This window comes from Pituophis catenifer, unplaced genomic scaffold, assembly GCF_029215685.1.
Source record: "Pituophis catenifer annectens isolate HBS135680 unplaced genomic scaffold, rPitCat1.0.hap2 SCAF_6, whole genome shotgun sequence".
NCBI classification, from domain to species: domain Eukaryota; kingdom Metazoa; phylum Chordata; class Lepidosauria; order Squamata; family Colubridae; genus Pituophis; species Pituophis catenifer.
The window spans coordinates 101,290,668-101,313,944 of NW_027256886.1; the positions used below are offsets into that span (position 1 = coordinate 101,290,668).

The 23,277-nt window shown below is 45.0% G+C and overlaps 1 protein-coding gene across 1 annotated transcript; it reads right to left on the reverse strand.

Moving 5' to 3' along the window:
* Positions 1–914: 914 nt before the first annotated feature.
* Positions 915–21,123, reverse strand: LOC139318732 (vomeronasal type-2 receptor 26-like). The gene is made up of 7 exons (XM_070946311.1): positions 20,986–21,123; positions 19,174–19,371; positions 18,583–18,795; positions 17,970–18,182; positions 5,476–5,541; positions 4,584–4,710; positions 915–1,825 (listed from the first exon to the last, which is right to left on the reverse strand). The coding sequence occupies exons 1-7, from the start codon at positions 21,121–21,123 to the stop codon at positions 915–917; spliced, it is 1,866 nt and encodes a 621-aa protein (XP_070802412.1).
* Between the last annotated feature and the right edge of the window lie 2,154 nt (positions 21,124–23,277).

The window sequence follows — 23,277 nt, forward strand, 5'->3', positions numbered from 1 at the left end:
AATTTGCAAAGGGATTCAAGTTGCCATCAGAAGCCATTCTGAAACCTCAGATTGATTTCCGATCCATCCACAATCTCTGTGGTTGGAAAGCAGACGACTTTCCATGAGTGCCTGTTGCTAGAAACATAGATGTTCTCCACGTTACTCCCCCCTTCTTGGACCTGGATGATTAGGCGGCATTGACTGCTCAAACCACAGTCCAGAGCATTTGGTCAAGGATGTTGCTGCCTCTAAACAGGATCCCTTCAACCTCCTCCTGGAGAGAGTCTCAAGGGCTTTTCCTTCTGGGCGTCTTCTCCAGCCCTTCACAGACAAGCTGACTCGGAATAGAAGCAGGAAAATGCAGGAATTTCTAAAAGGTAGATACTGAAATAATAACCACCCCAAAGTGAAACTCCAGACAGCTGTTCTGGTCAATGTTTTCTGTGAAAGGGGTTTTATCAGGAAATCAAGAAAGAACTACACAATAGTGATGGAGAGCAAACTCTGCATTCCAGGTCAATCTGGCATTCCAATGCTTCTCATGCAGATTATCCAACAACACGGATGGAGCATGGCTCCTACAGCTTCCCTCTTCCCTCTTTTCCTACTCACTCACTCTCTCTCACGCATACATACTTTCAGCCACTGTCAGTAGGAATAATTGCTCAAATTATTTTTCATAAGGTGTCTGGATCATTGGTAGTTGCTGAATATTACATTTCTCTGAATGACTTTCACAGAGTTCCCTTTAGCTAGATTTATTGGGATGAATAGGAAGATACAAGAATTCCTGTCGTTCAAACATTTCCCATTTAGAAACATACACGTATCACTTTCTTTGATTCCTGCATCTATCTAAGTGGAAATAATGTCTTCTTTCCAATAAAAGAAATCTTTGCAGTTCTTTAAATAACATGATGTTACAGTATGTCTCATGTTTTTACATTTGTTCTGGCTGTGAGCTGCTCCTTTATGTTCAGGTCTGGCCTCAGAAGGATAATGTAGCACTTGGGGATGAAGATGCAGCCCAGCAGACCAGCACTGGAGGCCAGAATGGAGAAGACCTGCACAGCCACCATGTATTTCCCTTTGGTGCTCAGGTAGGTGGGCACAAAAGTCACCCAGACACTGCAGAAGACCAGCATGCTGAAGGTGATCAGCTTGGCTTCGTTGAAGGCCCCAGGCAGATTCCTGGCCAGGAAAGCCACCGTGAAGCAGATGGCAGCCAGGAAGCCCATGTAGCTGAGGGTGACGTAGAACATGACAACGGCCCCTTCGTTGCATTGCAGGATGATCTCTCCAGGCTGGGAGTGGAGGTCAGAGTCAGGGAATGGGGGAGAAACTCCCAGCCAAATGGAGCAGATGATAACTTGGACAGCAGAAGAAGAAAGGATGATGGAGTTGGCCAAGCTCTTCCCCAACCATCTCTTCACTTGGTTTCCTGGTTTTGTGGCCAGGAAAGCCAGCACCACCGTGATGGTTTTGGCCAAGAGAGAAGAAACGGCAACTGAGAAGATGATGCTGAAAACTGTTTGTCGGAGAAGGCAGGTGGCTTTCCTTGGTTGACCAATGAAGAGGGAAGAAGACAAGAAGCAAAGCAGGAGGGAGACCAGGAGGATGTAGGAGAGGTCCCGGTTGTTGGCTTTGACAATGGGAGTTTCTCTGTATTTAATGAAGATGATTAAAACAAGGCCTGTGGTTAGGAGGAAGAGTAGGGCAAAAGAGACCAGGGTGATGCCCAGATGTTCTTCATAAGACAGGTAGGTTATAACTTTGGGAATGCACTGAACTCTGTCCTCATTTGGATATTTCTCATCTGGACACTTGGTGCATTTTCCTGTATCTGAGAAGACCAAAAAGCAGTATTTCTTTTAACATTCTATCCTTTCAAGAAATACTTTATTGGAATAACAGCTGATACCAGGAGTACTTTTCTAGATGTATTTCTTAATAATTTCACAAAAAAGATCAGAAGAATATCCGTTTTCTAAAAAAATATATAGCTAACTCTATGAAATTGGAGGACGTCCTAGGAAGTTAATTATTTCCTGCATATTGTTCAGAATCTTCATAGGAATCTACATTTCCTTCAGAAGCTGTGGATGTTCCATCACTGGAGATTTTTAAGAAGAGATTGGACAGCCATTTGTCTCCTTGCTTGAGCAGAGGATTGGACTAGAGGATATCCAACCTTCCTTCCAACTCTGTTATTCTGTTTCTCTATTATTATTAGAGGTAAATAATGAATCATATAGTCTTTGTAGACAAATATACTGAGTCTGGCCACATGGCACCTCTTAATATATTTGACTCAGAGGATCATCATTTGATATCACTGGATATCTAGTTGGGTGGCAGAATATTTCTGTAATGAGATTGCCCCATAATTGTCCATACCACCTCATGGTGGTGGTATATGGCCCATGTACAAGGGCCATATAGTTAGTGCACCTAAGACAATTCCTCAAGTTTCAAAGAACTCGGAGGTTCCTAGAGAGGTCAATTGGGGCAGGACACATCCAAACTAAAACGAGAAGAGAGATTTTTCTCTGACAATAGTAAAGCTTGCCCAATCTTCCACCTCCTGCCTCTTCCCTTCCAAGGGCTGACTAAGGCCTGGGTGACTCTGAGTAATGTCTCTGGATCCATGAATTGGCTGCTCTCATCTCATTGGATGGGGAAAAGGTCTGCGATGTGTTTCAGAGGAAATTTCTGAAGTGTCAGTTCAAAAATTATGGTTTCCACACTTTTCTGTCCTTTGGGTTACAACTGAGATCCCTACACAGAGGTTTTTCTTATGTGGAACTAAACGGGTCTAAATGTATGGAGACCATTTCAGGAGAGGAAGCCTGTAATGTAAAAGTTACACTGAATCTATGAGGGAGGATTAATGAAATTAGAATGAGAGTTGTTATGTGTAAATTGTTATTTATAAAGAGAGAGAGAGAGAGAGAGAGAGAGAGAGAGAGAGAGAGAGAGAGAGAGAGAGAGAGAGAGAGAGAGAGAGAGAGAGTACCTGTGTGGCCTAGAGGTTAAGGCACCAGGATAGAAGCAAGGAGGCTCTGAGTTCTAGTCCTACTTGAAACATGAAATCTGGATGGGTAATTTTGGGCCAGTCACTCTCTCTCAGCCCAGAGTTGTAGTTGTGGAGAAAATACGAGGAGGGAGGAGTATTGTATGTGTTCACTTCCTTGAGTTATTTATAAAACTAATAAATTGTGGATTATAAACATATAAATAATATACAGTATTTTAAGAGGGATTTCCATGTCAATCCCACTTAGATACTTTACATTGACAAAATAATAATTTATGCATTTATTTCTTTATTTAAATCACAGCTTGCCTGATTAATTCCTTAAGTAAGAAAAGAAGGGAATATCAGACTTTATTTTCACAATATCTTTATCTTCTAATAATGAGCAGATGGAGCTATGTGGTTCCAGCTATGTAGACTTACTGATAGGTTCAAGCACTGAATTAGTTCCATATAAATCAATATTGTACAGCTTGTTATTTTTATTCATTCTCCATTTTCACATCCTTTTTGTTAAAATTGATTGAATTACAATTGTGTATTTTTTTTCCTTTTTAAACCACAACCGATTTTCTTTATAGTAGGAGTTATATTTGCTTGTATTTCAATATTTAACAAAACAAAACAAAAAGGAGATAACAAGAAGTGGTAGGTCCAGTACCAGATACCAAAGATACCAAGGATTTTGAACTGGGTTAAAATGACTTTTTGTGTTTCTCCTTTTAATGCATACACGGGCAAATAAAGCATTGGAAAAAAGTAAACACATTTTACCCAGGGGGTAAATCCAGCAGGTTCTGACAGGTTCTGGAGAACCGGTAGCGGAAATTTTGAGTAGTTGGGAGAACCAGCAAATACCACCTTCGGCTGGCCCCAGAGTGGGGAGGGAATGGGGACTTTGCAGTATCCTTCCCCTGCCACACCCACCAAGCCATGCCCACAGAACCGGTAGTAAAAAAAATGGATTTCACCACTGATTTTACCCCCAATAATTGTATATTTAGTTTACCACTCTCCTGTCACAGTGATGTTATCTTGCTTGATTTTATGGTGACTTTTCTTTTCTTTTGTTTCTCTTTGCTCTGCTGAACCCAAAAGCTCTCCATCCATAATCCTTCAAAAAGAAATTTCTGCTAATGGGGGTTGATGACCTTAATTAAAATTGATAGTTTGATATAATATTTATGTATCAATTTGGGGGGATGAAATAACGTAACTCTGCTACAGATGAGGAGAAACAATGGATCTAAGGCAATTACCAAAGTTTTAAAGAATTGAGATGCTCCTAGAAAGATAAAGATGGAAGGACACTTCCAAACTAACTAGCAGAAGAAGTATTTTTCCTGGCAATGCTGAACCTTGCAAAATCTTCCTTAACTTCCCATCTCTTCCTAGCCTCTCCTTCAAGATCTTTGGGTTATTCTACCCTTTAGATAAGAAACAGGGAATTTTGAAAATAAACAAGAAAACAAACTTCAATTTGTTTTTCAACATGTACGTTCGTGAAAATGCTCTGAATAAAACCATTTATGCAAAGCCTCCCATTTTCCTCAGTGTGACCCACCTTCCTGAATGGAGATGGTCCCCTCCGGACAAGGAACGCAGTCATAGCAGCAAACTGGCTCTCCTTCTCGAGCCCTCTTGACAAACCCAGGATGGCAACTTTCCACACATTTGGACTGAGGCAGAGACTAAGCAGAAAAACAAGGAATACCAAAGAAAAGATGTTAGGATTCTCTGTCCATGGAAAATGGGGTTAGAAATGGACATTAGCCAGGTAGCCTCTGGTCTTCACTGAGGTAGATATAAAAGTTCCAAATGATTGTAGAAGATACAATTATTGGCAGATTTTTCATTTAGTTCCTGCCTTTTGTTTAATAAAGTCTGGAGGGATGAAATTGAAAAAAGATTAAGTGACAGACAGCTGGTTTCTCCTCGTGGTCCTTTTAACATGCATTCCTCCATTCTTCATTTAGTCTTGATTTTAAAGTATGATGATCTATTCATATTAAATTTTAGAATGTATTAAATGTAGACTAATGATATATTTATTAAATTTTTAGCGTATCAGACTTAGGAAAATAGAGGAAAAACTGTGATTAAGAAAGAAATCTCTAACCAGTAGGATCTGCAAAGATTTCTTCTGGCATACATAAAAGATTGAAAAGCTGCAGAGCTTCTTTGAAAGAGGCCATCGTGGTCTCTCAGTTAAAATATAGAGGAAAAATTTCTTTACAAATGAGGGCTGTTGACTTTAAAAGAGATATTCTTTGTTGATTTGTATATTTATTTCTTCAATTTATATTGCTGTCATGCTAGGAAACTATGACTAAAACAGACTGCGTAGTTTCTAAAACTTTAGTGAGAGGAGATAAAGGTGAGGTCATGAGACCGGGTCTCTCAAAAGGCTCAGGTTAGGGTTACACTTCTGCATCACTACACATCAGGAAACATACGTGTCTCTCGTCCAGAGACGGCTGCATAGCTCTTGGGTTTGTAGACTGAGAAGGCTGACATTCTGACTAGAGAGAGCTCAAACAAAAGCACCGAAAATGTAGAAGACTTCCCAACAGGAAGTCAGATCAACCAATCAGCATGCAGGACACACATCTCCACACAACATATAGTTGAAATTTGGAAGCTGTGCACATTGGCCCATCTGCAACCATCTGCAATTTATGCTTACCCATCAACCCCTCCACAGTGTAGGTATGTGTCAATGCCTACGCACAGTTGCGGACAACTCTAAATCAAGCTTAAGTCAGGCATCTTTTGCTGAAGCATGTGGAATATGAGGATGTGCCCTGAGTCAGAAATGGATATTTCTAAAGCTCATCTAGTTATCTAAGGCAAGGTCTCTTCTGCTGAAGAACTAGAATTAGCAACAGGCATGCCAAGACAAATCCACATTTGAGCACAAAAACTCTCTGTCCACGGTCCTTTGAGAAGATCTTTTTGCTTATGGTTAGTTAAATTTGGTTTAGTTAAATTTAGCTTAGTTAAATTTGGAACCTCCTTTTCACTCAGAGACACTTAAGGGAATTCACACTCAAGATCAATAAAGCTGTTCCAGGGGTTTTTAGATGAAGAGCCTCTTAAAAGTCAACAGCCAAATCCAAGTAGCATTTTTCCTGCTTGATTGAGGTGTTGGACTTGAAGACCTCCACGGTCCCTCCCTTCCAATGGTGTTATTCTACTGTTCTGTCCTAAAGAATCATCATAAATAAATAAACAAACAAACAAACAAACAAACAAACAAACAAACAAATAAATAAATTGTCAGCCTCAGCTTTTGCCTGCTTCAGCTGCCATAAGAAACGGGGGAGGGATTAGTTATAGGATGAAGGGTGGGGAGATGCAAGATTTGTTTTTTTCCTTGTAGGATGTGTCTTCATGAGAAACGAAAGTGATTCTTCAAAGGGGACGGCTGACCAACTGCCCTACATTCCTGATGAATGACGCTGCCAGACGTGATGCCACCTGACCTTTGGAAGACCTTTGGATTGGCTGATGATATATGGACAAGGGGGGGGAGATGCTTAGTAGATGCATTTCGCGCATTTTGCTCACTTCCAGCTTTTCCTAGGTTGCTAATCATTTCATATTCAGTAAAAGTACCAAATTCTTCAAAATGCTTGAGTTTGGGTTTTTCTTTCCTGGATACTGAAGGAAGCATACCTGACATTAAGCTGGAAGTCACAACCAGTCATCCCGGACAAAAACTGAGGGGACTGTAAATCCAAAATATGTCAGATCGAGGGAGTGATGGAGAAGAGAAGATGGGGGCAGCCAGTTCAACTGCCCTCCAGTCGGAAAAGGAGACTGCAGAATGGTTGGAAAAACTCCGTTTGGAGACGGAAGAGGCTAGATGGTCAAAGGGAGTGGGGAGACTGCCGGACTGGGGAGAGGAACCCCGGGGAGTGACAATTTCCAGACCGCGGAAAAAGGAGGCAGTGTGGATGCAAGAACAGAAGGAACGTCTCATGATAGACCAAGCCTTGCATCTTATCCGTGATGTAGAGGAAAGCAGAAGAAACTGTGAGTCTTTTGGGATTCCTGGGGAGAAGGAGAGAGAAAGCCCCAGGGGGGAGCCAGGAGAAACAGCCTGTGGGGGAGAGGAAGAGTTTGAGGAGGGAGCATCCCAGACTTCGGCAGCTCGAGGGAGAGATGCAGCCAACCAGAGAACCCTAGCCTTGCAGGCCCGCCCCCCGCAGACGTAAAAAGCCAAAAATCCCCCCCCTTCCTGGGAAGTTTGATGGGAATCCTAAAGCCTTGGGATTTTTCCTGACCCAAGTGTGGAACCACATGCAGGACTGGGGGGAGGACTACGAAACAGAGGCGGCAAAAGTCAGAAGCGTCGCGAATGCCCTAGAGGGAGTAGCTGCTGAGTGGATGGTGGTTCTCCACAATAACAACTCCCCCTTGCTGAGAAATTACAACCAGTTCATGAGGGCCCTTAGAAGGCGTTTTGAAGACCATTTAGCTGAACGAAAGGCGAGACTCAGAATGAAGAGCATTCAGCAGGGCCGGAGGCCGGTGGCAGAGTATATCCAAGAGTTTCGTGAACTGGCACCCTATATGACAGGCTGGTCAGAAATGGCTCTTTTGGAGAGTTTCAAAGATAGATTGAATGAAGAGATATATCGAGACTGCAGGAGCATGGGGGTCCCCGATGATTTGGATAGATGGTACATAGTAGCTGAGGATGTGGAGATCGAGCTGAAACGGAGCGAACTCCGAGGAAGGCGGATGGGGGACCAGTCATCCTCTTTCTACCGTAAGGGGGTGCCCAAGATGACTGGCGGGAAGACCGAATCCAAACCCAAGTCAAAGCCCTTCACCTGTTTCAAATGTGGGAAGGAGGGTCACCGGGCGGCCGAATGTTTCTCCAAACCACCGCCAAAAGCCACCGGGGCCAGCCAAAAGAAAGGCGATAAAATACCTGCCAAAACCCACGGCACTGCCCTGAAAGGAGAAGTCATTGAGTTCACTCCCCGGAACCAGGGTGAGTTGGGAACTCCGACCAACGATGACAACAGCGAGACGGACTCCGACTCCGACACCGACGAACGGGTGAGTCACACAGAAGAACCCTTACTCATCCCCGTAGAAGTAAGGGTGCCCTCCACAGGAACTCACGCGCAATTGTTAGCCCTGTTGGACTCGGGGTGCACTAGGTGCATCATTAGCCCCAAAGTAGTGGAGGAAATGGGACTGAGACTGAAAACTTTAAAAAGACACATTGCATTTTGTCAATTAGACGGGTCGATTGCAGGAGGGGGCCCAGCTAGTTTTATGACCGAACCGCTTGAACTGCAGTTGGGGAATCATGTAGAGAAGCTCAGCTTTATTGTAGCACCTGGTATGGAAAGGCCCCTCATTCTAGGACTGCCCTGGCTTCGTAAATGGAATCCACGAGTAAATTGGAAAAGGGGGATCCTGCGCATCCGTATGGCAGAACCAACTCCGGAAAAGGAAAGCCCCTCCCTAAGGGACGTCATAAGGCCAGAAAGGGTGGCAGTAGCCATTAACTATATTGAGGGAGAAGAAAAAATTCCTAAAGAATATTGGGACCTCAAGGAAGTGTTTAGCGAAAAAGCATCAGATGCCCTGCCTCCCCACAGGGCCACTGACTGCACCATTGAAATACTCCCTGGGGTGAAGCTTCCCAAACCAAAAATTTACCCCATGACACCTCGAGAGTTGGGGGAATTGCGGAATTTTATCGATAAAAACTTAGAACGGGGATTCATCGAATGAGCCAAACCCAAGGTGGCAGTGCCAGTAATGTTCCGCGAAAAGAAAGATGGATCCTTCAGATTAGTAGTTGATTATAGAAACATGAACGCCATTTGCGTAGAAAATGTCTATCCCCTCCCACTCATGAAGGACATGTTAGCCCATTTAGGGAAGGGAAAAATCTTTACCAAACTTGATTTAAGGGAGGCATACTACCGAGTGAGAATAAAAGAGGTAGATGAATGGAAGACAGCATTTAATTGCCCACTGGGATGTTTCCAGTTTAGAGTACTCCCTTTTGGACTACAGGGAGCCCCGGCTGTATTCATGCAGTTGATCAACGAAGTGTTGCATGAGCACCTATATAAGGGGGTGTTGGTCTATTTGGATGATATTCTAATTTACTCTGACAACATGGCCGACCATGTAAGACTGGTTCGAGCGGTCTTGAATAAACTCAGAGCAGCTGAACTCTATGCCAAACTTTCTAAATGTGAGTTCCATCAAGACAAAATCGACTATCTTGGATATCGTATATTGCATGAGGGAATAGAGATGGACCCGGAAAAGGTCCGAGCAGTGATGGAATGGGCTGCACCACGCACCTGTAAACAATTACAGAGCTTCTTAGGGTTTGCAAATTTTTATAGACAGTTTATCCCCTCTTTCGCGAAAATCGCACTGCCAATTACAGACTTGCTAAAAACCAAAGGGGAAGTAAAACCCAAACCCTCGAAACCATTAGAATGGACTATGGACTGTCAAGCTGCTTTCGAGAAACTGAAACGACTGTTTGCAGCTGAACCGGTGCTCAAACACCCCGACATGGAACAACCTTTTGTAGTACAAGCTGATGCTAGCGACGTCGCTGTAGGAGCAATACTCTTGCAAAAGAATGAGAACGGGATATTACAGCCCTGTGCTTACACGTCCCGTAAACTATCAGACATGGAAAGGAGAGGGGCCATATGGGAGAAAGAAGCGTTTGCAGTTAGATGGGCACTGTTAACATGGAGACAATTTTTAGAAGGGGCAAAACACCCTTTCGAGGTGTGGACTTATCATAAAAATCTAGAAGCATTAAAAACACCACGCAAACTATCACCAAAACAGGCTCGCTGGGCCCAACACTTCAAGCGTTTCAATTTCACTTTACGGTACCTTCCTGGTGGGAAAAATTTCATGGCAGATGCACTTTCCAGATTGCCACAGTACAAGAGCATCAAGAAGGAAGTGGTTCAACCAATGATCCCATTGACACAATTAGCAACACCTGTCACTACCAGAGCTCAGCGTAAAGCCGAACCAGAACTCTCGGGGGATTTACTTGAAAAATTGCGAGAAGCTCTAAAAACCGACGAGTGGTTTAAGAATCACTCAAATGAATGCACACTTCGTGACGGACTAGCTTGGGTTGGATCGAAATTGTATGTTCCAGCCACTTTAAGGACAATCGTATTAACATATGCTCATGAAGCTAACACCGCAGGACACTTTGCGTTTGTCAAGACTCTGCATCTTGTTAAGAGACAATTTTGGTGGCCTAAACTTAAAAAGGACATAGAGGCATATGTGGCTAGCTGTCCAGTATGTGCCTCGGCTAAGAGACCTCCAGGAAAATCCCCTGGATTATTGCAAAGTGTGGCTAGACCATGGAAGGAAATATCTATGGATTTTATTGTGGATTTACCAGATAGTGAGGGCTGCACTGTCATTTGGGTAGTAACTGATTTGTTTTCCAAACAAGTACATTTCATCCCTTGCTCAAAGATCCCTTCAGCAAAAACCCTCGCAAAACTGTTTATTAGGCAAATTTACCGACTACATGGATCTCCGAAAAGAATAATTTCTGACAGGGGGGTGAAATTTACTTCCAGTTTCTGGAAGGAGTTTTTGAAATTGATAGGTTCAGCACAGGGGTTAAGTTCCAGTCACCACCCTCAGACAAATGGGGCCTGTGAAAGAACCAATGGGGTACTCGAGCAATACCTGAGGTGTTACATAAATTACCAGCAAGACAATTGGGTAGACTTGTTACCATTTGCAGAAGTGGCATATAACAATTCTGTACACAGTAGCACCGGATTCACCCCTTTTAAGGTCGCATCGGGCCAGGATTTCGTACCCATTCCCGAGTTACCACAAGATGATCCTCAAAATCCTTCCTTGATGGATTGGATTGAACAGCTAAAGAGCACATGGGCAGTGACTCGGAAGGCATTGGATGAGGCACACCGGGCTCATAAGGCCCAAGCCGATAAGAAAAGGTCCCCAGCTCACAAGTATAAAGTGGGTGATAAAGTCTATTTGTCTACCAAATACTTACGGACTACCCAGAAGTCCAAAAAGCTGGGGCCTAAGTATGTGGGACCATTTCGTGTGATTAGATTGATTAATCCAGTAACAGTTGAATTGGAATTGCCAAAAACCTTGAGACGAATACATCCTGTATTTCATGTTAGTTTATTGAAACCTGAACACTCATCTCCTTTAAGGGCTGATCAAAGCACCCCTCCAGTTTCCATTCTCATAGAGGGGGAGCAACATTTTGAAGTTAAAGAAATTTTAGACTCGAGAAAACACTATGGTAAAGTCCAATATCTGATTGCCTGGAAACATTTCCCTTTATCGCAGGCTGAATGGGTGAATAAACGAGATGTCCGAGCTCCCAAGAAAGTACAGCAATTCTATACCAAATACCCAGATAAACCATAATTATTGTATATATTCTGTTTCTCTCTTTTTTCTTTCCTTTTACTTAGGAATAACGTCTCTTCTGCAAGGGGGGGCCGAATGTCAGCCTCAGCTTTTGCCTGCTTCAGCTGCCATAAGAAACGGGGGAGGGATTAGTTATAGGATGAAGGGTGGGGAGATGCAAGATTTGTTTTTTTCCTTGTAGGATGTGTCTTCATGAAAAACGAAAGTGATTCTTCAAAGGGGACGGCTGACCAACTGCCCTACATTCCTGATGAATGACGCTGCCAGACGTGATGCCACCTGACCTTTGGAACACCTTTGGATTGGCTGATGATATATGGACAAGGGGGGGGAGATGCTTAGTAGATGCATTTCGCGCGTTTTGCTCACTTCCAGCTTTTCCTGGGTTGCTAATCATTTCATATTCAGTAAAAGTACCAAATTCTTCAAAATGCTTGAGTTTGGGTTTTTCTTTCCTGGATACTGAAGGAAGCATACCTGACATAAATAAATTTCTATACCGCCCTTCTCCCGAAGGACTCAGGGCAGTGTACAGCCTATTAAAAGCACAAAGACAGACATCAGTTAAAAATAATTAAAATTATTAATTTAATTTAATTTTAATTTAATTTAATTTCCAATTTATATACCACCCTTCTCCCTGAGGACTCAGGGCGGTGTACAGCCAAGATAAAAAACATAGAATACAAATATTAAAACATTTAAAATATATATAAATTTTGGCCCGAAGTTAAGAATCACAAACTAATTAAAAGAATTTAAAAATTTGTTCTAAGCCAACCCGGCTTGCTGAAAAAGATAGGTTTTCAGGGAACGACGGAAGGCATTGAGGTCATGGATTCTTCTTATCTCCGGGGGCAACTGATTCCAGAGGGTGGGAGCCCCCACAGAGAAGGCCCTCCCCCTGGGGGCCACCAGCCTACATTGTTTGGCTGATGGCACCCTGAGGAGGCCCTCTCTGTGGGAGCGCACGGGTGGATGGGAGGTCGTCGGTAGCAGCAGGCGGTCTCGGAGATAGCTAGGCCCTATGCCATGGAGCGCTTTAAAGGTGATAACCAACACCTTGAAGCGCACCCGGAAGACCACCGGGAGCCAGTGCAGCTCGCGCAGGAGCGGTGTTACATGGGAGCGCCATGTTGCTCCCATCACTACCTGCGCTGCTGCATTCTGGACCAGCTGGAGCCTCCGGGTGCTCTTCAAGGGGAGCCCCATGTAGAGAGCGTTGCAGTAGTCAAGGCGAGAGGTGACGAGGGCATGAGTGACTGTGCACAAGGAATCCCGATCAAGAAAGGGCCGCAACTGGCGAATCAGGCGAACCTGATAAAAGGTCCCCCTGGTAACAGCCGTTAGATGTTCCTCCAAAGACAGCTGTACATCCAGGAGGACACCCAGATTGCGAGCCCTCTCTGTGGGGGACAGAGATTCACCCCCAATAGTCAGCGATGGCACCAGCTGACTATATCAGAACGCTAGAAGCCAAAGCCCCTCGGTCTTGGAAGGGTTGAGTCTGAGCCTATTTCTCCCCATCCAGACCCGCACAGCCTCCAGGCAGTGGGACATCACATCAAGGGCATCATTGGGGTGGTCCGGGGTGGAGATCTACAGCTGAGTGTCATCAGCGTACTGATGTACTCTCATCCCAAAACCTTGGATGATCTCACCCAGCGGCTTCACAGAAATGTTGAACAGAAGGGGCAAGAGGACCGACCCTTGCGGCACTCCCCATGTGAGGCGCCTCAAGGTTGTGTTGCCCCCCTGCCAACACAAACTGCGAACGGTCAGAGAGGAAGGAAGAGAACCACCACAGGACGGTGCCCCCTATTCCTAACCCCCTCAACCATTGCAGCATGATACCATGGTCGATGGTATCAAAAGCCACTGAGAGATCTAATAGGACTAGGACAGAGGAGCAACCCCTGTCCCGAGCCCTCCAGAGATCATCAACCAACGCGACCAATGCCATTTCTGTGCTGTACCCCTGCCTGAAGCCCGACTGGTACGGGTCCAGATAGATAGCTTCAACCAGGTGTCAGGGAAGCTGTTGTGCCACCACACTCTCAACAACCTTCGCCACAAAACGAAGGTTGGAGACCAGACAGTAGTTAGCTAATTCAGCCGGGTTCAGGGAAGGCTTCTTGAGGACAGGCCTCACTACCGCCTCTTTCAAGGTGGCAGGAAAGGCACCCTCACTCAAAGAAGCATTTATAATCCCTTGGAGCCACCCTCGTGTAACCTCCCGGGAGGCCAGTACCAACCAGGAGGGACACGGGTCCAATAAACATGTGGCGGCAATAATCTTACCCAGAACCCTGTCCACATCCTCGGGAGCCACAGGATCAAACTCATTTCATTTCATTTTTCATTTTATTAAATTTGTATACCTCCCTACTCCCGAAGGACTCAGGGCGGTGAACAGCCATAAAATAAAACATATAAATACAAAATTTAAAATAGAGATAAAACAAATTAAATAAATTTGGCTGAACCATTTTAAAACCCCAATAAATTAAAACCAAATTTAAAATTCCCATTTAAAAGAGGAAAAGTTTAGGTCAGGCCGGCTTGCTGGAATAGGAACGTCTTAAGCGTGCGACGGAAGGTACGCAGATCCGGAATCCTCCGTATCTCGGGGGGGAGTTCGGTCCAGATAGTAGGTGCCCCCACAGAGAAGGCTCTCCCCCTGGGGGCCGCCAGTCGACATTGTTTGGCCGACGGCACCCGGAGGAGCCCCTCTCTATGGGAGCGTACTGGTCGGTGGGAGGCTATTGGTGGTAGCAGGCGGTCCCGTAGATAACCAGGTCCTAAGCCATGGAGCGCTCTGAAGGTGATGACCAAAACCTTGAAGCGCACTCGGAAGACCACCGGGAGCCAGTGCAGCTCGCGCAGGAGAAGTGTTACATGGGAGCGCCATGTCGCTCCCATTACCACCCGCGTGGCCACACTCTGCGCCAGTTGGAGCCTCCGGGTTCTCCTCAAGGGGAGCCCCATGTAGAGAGCGTTACAATAGTCCAGACGGGAGGTGACGAGGGCATGAGTGACCGTGCGTAACAAGTCCCGATCCAGAAAGGGACGCAACTGGCGGATCAGGTGAACCTGATGAAAAATCCTCCCGGTCACGGCCGTCAAGTGCTCTTCTAAAGACAGCCGTGAATCCAGGAGGACACCCAAGTTGCGAGCCCTCTCCGTGGGGGCCAATGCTTCGCCCCCAATAGTCAGCGATGGCACCAGCTGACTATATCAGGATGTTGGAAACCACAGCCACTCGGTCTTGGATGGGTTGAGTCTGAGCCTGTTTCTCCCCATCCAGATCCGTACGGCCTCCAGGCACCGGGACATCACTTCAAGGGCATCGTTGGGGTGGTCTGGGGTGGAGATGTACAGCTGGGTGTCGTCAGCGTACTGATGGTACTCCACCCCGAAACCACGGATGATCTCGCCCAATGGCTTCACATAAATGTTGAACAAAAGGGGCGAGAGGACCGATCCTTGTGGCACCCCACATATAAGGGGCCTCGGGGTCGACCTCTGCCCCCCTGCCAACACAGACTGCGACCGGTCAGAGAGAAAGGAGGAGAACCACCGTAATACGATGCCTCCCACCCCCAACCCTTCCAACCAGTGCAGCATGATACCATGGTCGATGGTATCAAAAGCCGCTGAGAGGTCTAATAGGACCAGGATAGAGGAACAACCTCTGTCCCGAGCCCTCCAGAGATCATCCACCAACGCGACCAATGCCGTTTCCGTGCTGTACCCAGGCCTGAAACCCGACTGGAACAGATCTAGATACGTCATTTCATCCAGGTAATGGGGAAACTGTCGTGCCACCACACTCTCAACAACCTTCGCCACAAAGCGAAGGTTGGAGACTGGACGATAGTTAGCCAATGTTGCCGGGTCCAGGGAAGGCTTCTTGAGGAGAGGTCTCACCACCGCCTCTTTCAAGGCGGCGGGAAAGACACCCTCACTCAATGAAGCATTTATAATCCCCTGGAGCCAGCCTCGCTTCACCTCCCGGGAAGCCAGCACTAACCAGGAGGGGCACGGGTCCAACAAACATGTGGTCGCATTCAGTCTACCCAGAATCCTGTCCACGTCCTCAGGGGTCACAGAATCAAACTCATCCCAGATAACATTCTCAGGACCTGCCTCCGTCATCCCCCCTGGATCTACCCAGTCGGAGTCCAGATCTTCCCGAATCTGAGTGATTTTGTCATACAGATACTGAACAAAATCCTCAGCTCTTCCCTCCAAGGGGTCCTCCCTCGCTTCCTGGTGGAGCAGGGAGCGGTTCACCCTAAACAGGGCGGTCGGGCGGTTATCTGATGACGCAATAAGAGCAGCAAGATGAGTGCATTTCGCTGCTTTTATCGCCACTAGGTAATTCTTAATATGAGATCTTACCAGTGTCCGGTCAGATTCAGTGCGACTGGCCCTCCAACTACTCTCTAGGCGTCTTTTCCGGCGCTTCATCTCCCTCAGCTCCTCAGTAAACCAAGGAGCCAGGTGAGATCGGCGCCGGGTCAGAGGCCGCAAAGGCACGACTCGATCCAGAGCTCCAGCGGCCGCCCTGTCCCAGGCAGCCACTAAGTCTCCAGTTGAGGCGTGAGCCAGGACCTCAGGCATTGGCCCAAGCTCCGTCTGGAACCTATCAGGTTCCATCAGGCGCCTGGGGCGGTACCATCTTATCGGTTCCACCTCCCTGTGGCGGGGTGCAGTGGTTCGAAGGTCAAGGCGAAGGAGAGAGTGATCCGACCATGACAAGGGCTCGATGACTATGTCCCCTATCTCGAGATCACTCAGCCACTGTACAGAGACAAAAATCAAGTCCAGTGTGTTTCCCCCCATGTGCGTAGGGCCATGAATTAGCTGGGTCAGATCCATAGCCATCATGGAAGCCATGAACTCCCGAGCCACCTCAGACGTCTCACCCACGGACGACAGGTTGAAATCCCCCATGACCATAAGTCTGGGGGTATCAACCGCCACTGCGGCGATAACATTGAGTAGCTCGGGCAGGGCTCCTCCCAGATAATATTCTCAAGACCTACCCTCGTCTCCTCCCCTGGACTCATCCAGTCGGAGTCCAAGCCTTCCCGAATCCGTGCGACTTTATCATGCAGGAATTGCACAAAATCCTCAGCTCGACCCTACAAGGGATCTTCCCGCATTCCCCCCCCCCCGGAGAAGGGAGTGGGTCACCCTAAACAGAGCGGCTGGGCGGTTCTCTGCAGATGTGATAAGAGTGGAAAAATTGTTAGATTTCGCCGCTTTTATCGCCACTAGGTAGGTCTTGATATAAGACCTCACCTGTGTCCGATCGGAATCAGAATGACTAGTCCTCCAGATGCTCTCTAGGCGTCTTTTCCGATGCTTCATCTCTCTCAGCTCCTCAGAGAACCAAGGAGCCAATTGAGATTGGCATCGGGTCAGAGGCCGCAAAGGCACAACACGGTCCAAAGCTCCAGCGGCTGCACTCTCCCAGGCGGCCACCAGGTCTTCGGTCGGGTCGTGTGCCAGGGTCTCAGGAAATGGCCCAAGCTCCATCATCAGGAATCTTTCGGGATCCATCGGGCACCTGGGACGGAACCATCTGGTCAGTTCTGTCTCCCTGTGGCGGGTGGAAGCAGCTGGAAAGTCCAAGTGAAGGAACGAATGATCTGTCCATGACAAGGGTTTAATGTCTAAGTCCCCTCTGCCAAGATCATTCAACCACTGACCAGAGATGAAAATCAAGTCCAGAGTGTGTCCCCCTATGTGAGTGGGGCCTTGAACTAACTGGGTCAGGTCCATGGATGCCATGGAAGCCATGAACTCCCGAGCCACTTGTGACTTCTCACCTGCGGATGGTAGGTTGAAATCCCCCATGACAATGAGTCTGGGGATATCAACCGCCACCCCGGCAATAACGTCGAGCAGCTCGGGCAGGGTCGCTGCCACGTGGCAGGGAGCCAGGTACGTAGTCAGCAAACCCATCTGCACCCCACGGCCCCACTTCACAAAAAAGGACTCATATCCGGCTATCTGAGGAACAGTGGTCTCCCTCGGACAAAGACTTTCCCTAATAATCGCCGCCACTCCCCCACCCCTCCCCTGAGCCCTTGGCTGATGAAATGCATGGAAACCTGGTGGACACATTTCAATGAGGGGGACCCCCCCTTCCTGGCCCAACCAGGTCTCCGTAATACCTGCCAGGTCCGCACCCCCCTCCAAGATAAGATCACAAATGAGGGGAGCTTTGTTAACAACCAACCTGGCATTGATCCCATGTTCGACATGGCTGAATCAGCTTAGAAAATAGCACCTTATAATAACATCTGAAGGATGCTTTCTTCAATATTGCTGAAGCCTCCAAAGCAGTCTAAGGAAACTCTCATTCTTCACTGTCAGTTTTCAGTGAAGGTCGTCCACCACGGTGATTAGGTTTTTAGCCCACTGGAAACAGTTCCTGAGGCTTTGGAAAAGAGAGAAAAGACACCAATATTCCACCCACCTTGTTGAGCAACTTTAGCTGCAAAAGAGCATCTTGGTTGGTTATCAGTCTCTGACTTTCAAAACTCCCCATTTGCTGTCGGATGGGATCCTCCTTGGGGAGAATCACCCAGCTCCAAATAATCAGATCTGCTGCTAAGTCTCCATTTTGATCTGGGTACAGTTTATAGAAGGAAAGATTGCAAAACTCATTCTTCTTCAGAAAGGAATGGAACTAAAATGGAAACATCCAGAAATTTAAAAGCAGAAAATTTAGTTTCTTATCCCACATGGTCTTTTCACATTTTAATCTTTCGTCTACATTTTCTAACTTCTAAGAATTCTTATTTGGGCGAACAAGAGTTACCACTATTTTCAGGAGTGAAAAACAAAGTCAAATTTAGAGCAGATTGTGAGACGAATGAGCACATAATCTTTATAAAATTAGCAGTGCTTAATATTAAAATATATCTGTCATGATGTCCATACTTTGGAATATTAGGCCATGAATGATTAAATTGGCTAAAACTTTGTCCGTTTGAACCACAAATTTGTTCAAATGGTTCCTCTCCATCTCCTTTGGGTGCCTTCTGAAAAGCAACCAAGTTTGATGGATCTTTGTCAGCACAGCTTACCTGCCATGGTTGCAGCCTTGGAGCCCCCAGCCTCTCTTTGACCCCCTTCCTTTTCAATCTGGAGGAATAGGCAGCCTTCAAGGCCTGGGCCAGGGTCTTCATGATATTGTATTTATGGTGCTTATTTCTAATCTGGATCCTGTTCCTTTTCTCCTGGGTCTCCAGTGGGGCTTTCTGGGTGCATCTTCTACGGCCTTTGACAGAAAAGATGTTCTTTGAAAGAGAACAGTGAAAATAAAGATCTTGAAACTTTTCTTCCACAAAGAAATGGGGTTCAAAAGCAGCATCCATTGGCCGTTCTTTTTCCTGAATATCAAAAAACCAAATACTATGGATATATTTGTCAAGTCTGTGCCTTACCATTGTAAATATTGCAATGAATGACATGATCCAAATTTTCCCTTCAATGGGTCCTGGCAAATTTTCAAGTGTTAAATGGAAAGGAAGAATTCTGTCTATAAGGTTAACGTATTCCACGAAGTGAACAAAGACATTGACTTGTCTCCACTTAGAGAGGGCATCCCTGAGAGGTGCCGTATGTCCAGTTGTTAAAAATTGTTGCGATATAACAACACAAATTCCATTCCTAACAAGAGTAGGAGTCAAAGTCCTCATGAAATTTGCTCCCTTCTCTGTGTCTGAAGCGAAGAGGCCAATCAGGGTCCATCTGAAATGGAGAAGCAGTTTGATAATTGCTGGATTCTGGATCCCTTCTTTGGGGAGCATCCAGTAGAAAAAGGGAAAATGACTTTTATCACTCAGAGCCTCTGAAGCAATTTTAGCACTGATCTGAAAGAGCAAGAAAGAATGCTGCATTATGTTTAAGGTCAGATCAAGTCCAAAATATTAAGTTTTAATAAATCCAACCTGGTCCCTATGAACGTATTAGAATAATTTAGTGTTGATTAGCCTTTAAGCCATATCAAGGTGCATAATATAGAACATTAGTAAGTGTGTATGAGTCCAGAATGCAAGAAAAATTACATTAAAAAGAATAAGAATAAAGAATGAAAATCATTTCTGTATTATCTCTACAATTTATCACAATCAGACGCACATATCCAGATTTCAACTGAATTTGTTTTGCTTAAATAAAGGGCCATATTATATGCCAGTTTTGATTGCATGGGAAATACGTTATTTAATAAATGGATCCCAATAGCTAATTCTTCTGATAGGCAATCTTAGATCTCTACAAATTAAAATACATTCCATACAAGAGATTTGGTTAGGTCTTTCGTATTTAACCACCCTATCCAGCTACTGAAATCTTGCTCAAGTAAATACCACCCTAAGATGTGTTGGCATTTCTGCATTTCAATTTGGAAGGTCTGTTTGTAGCGGCTCATCTATTTCAATATTTCCAATCTTATTAAGGATGACCATATATTTCTCTGCTTCGATAAAAAATATTACAAATATAAAAAACTTTTATCTGTACCTAAAGCGTTCTTGTTCTTTGCAAGGAATGCACTTTTCTTCTATCCAATCTCAACTTTACTTAAGAGGAACATGGCATTTGTTTTAGCCACAATATCTATTAAATAACTGCCCTGTAATTGCTAGAGTCCTTTCCCCCTCTTTTTAAATATAGATAGATAGATAGATAGATAGATAGATAGATAGATAGATAGATATAGATATAGATATAGATATAGATATAGATATAGATATAGATATAGATATAGATATAGATATAGATGCTACAATTCAGAGGGACATGGTGGCTCAGTGGTTAAGATGCTGACCTTGTCGATTGAAAGGTCAGCAGTTCAGAGGTTCAAATCCCTAATGCCGCGTAACGGGGTGAGCTCCCGTTACTTCTCCCAGCTTCTGCCAACCTAACAGTTCAAAAGCATGTAAAAAATGCCAGTAGAAAAATAGGGACCACCTTTGGTGGGAAGGGAACAGCGTTCCGTGCGCCTTTGGCATTTAGTCATGCCAGCCACATGACCATGGAGATGTCTTGGTACAGCACTGGCTCTTCGGCTTTGAAACGGAGATGAGCACCGCCCCCTAGAGTCGGGAATGACTAGCATGCATGTGTGAGGGGAACCTTTACCTTTAGATGCTACAATGGTCAATACGAATCCAACAAGATATGGCAGGTATTATTTCTATGTAAAAATGAGCATACCAATAGAGTGCCCCACAACTAAAGATACAATATTTATTTTAATAGTTGAATAGCCAGTAGAAAATCCTCTCCAGGGACCTTATTGGTTTTCAGGGTTTTTATGATGAAGTTGAATACTAACATAATAGAATAAAAAATAGTTGATATGTTAATTAATATAAAGAAAAGCAGACCTTGAATTCCATAGAGAAGATACGGTTGGATCTATTGCTCACCCACCACCCACCACCACTCACTTTACCAGAGGGAGAAAAACTCACACAAACCTGTGGGACTTTGTAGGTGTCTGTTAAGGTTGACATCTGGATGGAATTGTCCCTTCTAGCTACATCAAGAAGAGCCAGGAGGTTGTCCTTCCTTCCACAGCCATAGTTGGGGACATTGGCTTCTCCAGTAGAGAGCATGTCCAGCAAGGCATCTGAAGTGTGTAAAGGGCTCAAATGGTTGTCATGGATGTTGTAGCCAAGTGTGAGGTTGTGCAGCTGGGAATTCTTGTTGACCACTTGAATGGTGAAAATTAATGCTAGGGCTTCTGAAAAACCATAAGTATCCCTATTGTAAAAAAAAGTTCATGTTATTATATTCAACACCAACAAGAAATACTTTCTTTTTTAAAAAATGGTCCTCTCTGTCCCCACAAGCCTACTGAGCTTTAGTGGACTCTTATTGATCCAAAACCAAGCACCAGTTACACAAATATGAAAATGGGCTGGGCTGAGGAAAATGCAATTGTTTTAATCACTACTTTAAGCAAAAGTCAGCATTCAAGTAATGAACTCAGGAGTGGCGAGGAAATTATCTTTTAGGTTTTTTCAGCCCCATCTTTGGATTTCAGTCTCTTCTGCAAAATAAGACAAAAGAAGGAAGCCATGGAACTCAAAACCATTCAGGCAATTAGACAGGTCCTGCAATATAGAAGTCAGTGAAATAAGAAGAAAAGGAGAGTATTAGAAGCGCAAATGGAGGGAATGACACTCCGTCCCCCTGAATGACTTACGAAAGAGGCTGAATAAAAGGTGCCACGTTGAAAGGCAACTTTGTATGGGATATTTCATTTGCAGTGGTGACTATACCAATGAGATGGTCTCCTGGACTGTAATAGCTCCATGGTTGTTTTCCATCCTGGTGGTCCAAACTCAGTGGGCATTTCAGCCTAAGCTTCCCAGAGACTGGATGGGACACCAGCAGCATCAGAAGCAGAAGCAGGAGGTCCATAATTTATAGGATTTTATTAACCCCCTTTGTATTTCTAAATATGAACAAGATTTGGAAGAATTCAAAGCACTTTCAGAAGATTGAAATGCCAGTGACTTTCCTGATATAAACAGAGAAACACTCTGCTTCATCTGGAAAGCAGAAAAAGTAAAGGTAGTCCTCAATTTATAAGTTTAGTGACCGTTCAAAGTTACAATGGCACTGAAAAAGTGACTTATGAACATTTTTCACCCTCACAACCATTGCAGCATCTCCATGATCACATGATTTATATTGGATGCTGGACAACTGACTCACATGTATGAAAGTGTCCTGGGTCACTTGATCCCCTTTTGTGACCTTGGGACAAGCAAAGTCAATGGGGAAAGCAGTTTCACCCAACAACCAGGTTACTAATTTAACAACTGCAGTGATTCAGTTAACAAATGTGACAAGAAAAGTCATAAAATGGGGCCAAACTCACTTAACAAGTTTCTCACTTAGCAACATAAATTTTGGGCTCAATTGTGGTTGTAAGTCAAGGACTACCTGTACATTCAGGAGCAAACAAGGAGCCTTGTGGAGCAGCGGACTAAAGCGCTGTTAAATAGCACTTAGCTGCCAGCTGCCTGCAATTACTGCAAGTTCAAATCTCACCAGGCTCAAGGTTGACTCAGCCTTCCATCCTTTCTAAGGTAGGTAAAATGAGGACCCGGATTGTGTGGGCAATAAACTGACTTTGTATAAAAAAGAACACCGCTTGGGGGGGGGGGCAAAGCCCTACTAAGCAGGTATATACAAAAGTATGAAGGCTATTGCTTAACACATTGTAAGCTGCCCTGAGTCTCCAGAGAAGGGTGGCATATAAATCAAACCAATAAATAAATAAATAAACCATGCCCGTCCTAAAACTTGTTCCCTCAAAGCTTGATCTAAACAATTTATCCTTTTCTGATACAAGATCCTTTGCATGTGGCTTCAGTCTGCTGTCTCTATCACAGGCATGGAGATCTCAAAGTCCCAGATGTCATAATAAGCATAAGCAACTTCTCCTCTTGGGATCCTGAACTTCGTTGGGGCTCCATGTGCAGAGGAGAAGCTGGAGAAAAGCATGTTAGTAACAATTCAGAGATACACACCCTGGGGACACTTATCTGTAGTAGTTGTGATTGTTCCTGTCAGGACATGTTTAGAAGTGACACAGGAACAAGACAGTTCAATAACAAGTGAATTGACTTCTGCTCTCCTTCAACATGGTCTCTTGTCTCCAGAGACTGCTGGGGAAGGTCACCCAGAGCTATGAGGTTTGGTGTCACTATAGACGGATGACTCTTAACTCTACGGCTGCCTCTCTTCCAATGTCA

Excerpts from the sequence above, each read along its gene's own strand:
- LOC139318732 (XM_070946311.1), bottom strand. The coding sequence starts at position 21,123 with ATGCTCTCTACTGGAGAAGCCAATGTCCCCAACTATGGCTGTGGAAGG. Across the intron at positions 18,796-19,173 it reads GGACTTTGACTCCTACTCTT|AACATCTTTTCTGTCAAAGG; the intron begins GTTAGGAATGGA and ends TCTCTTTCAAAG. Across the intron at positions 5,542-17,969 it reads AGCTAAAGTTGCTCAACAAG|TCAGAATGTCAGCCTTCTCA; the intron begins GTGGGTGGAATA and ends AGCTCTCTCTAG.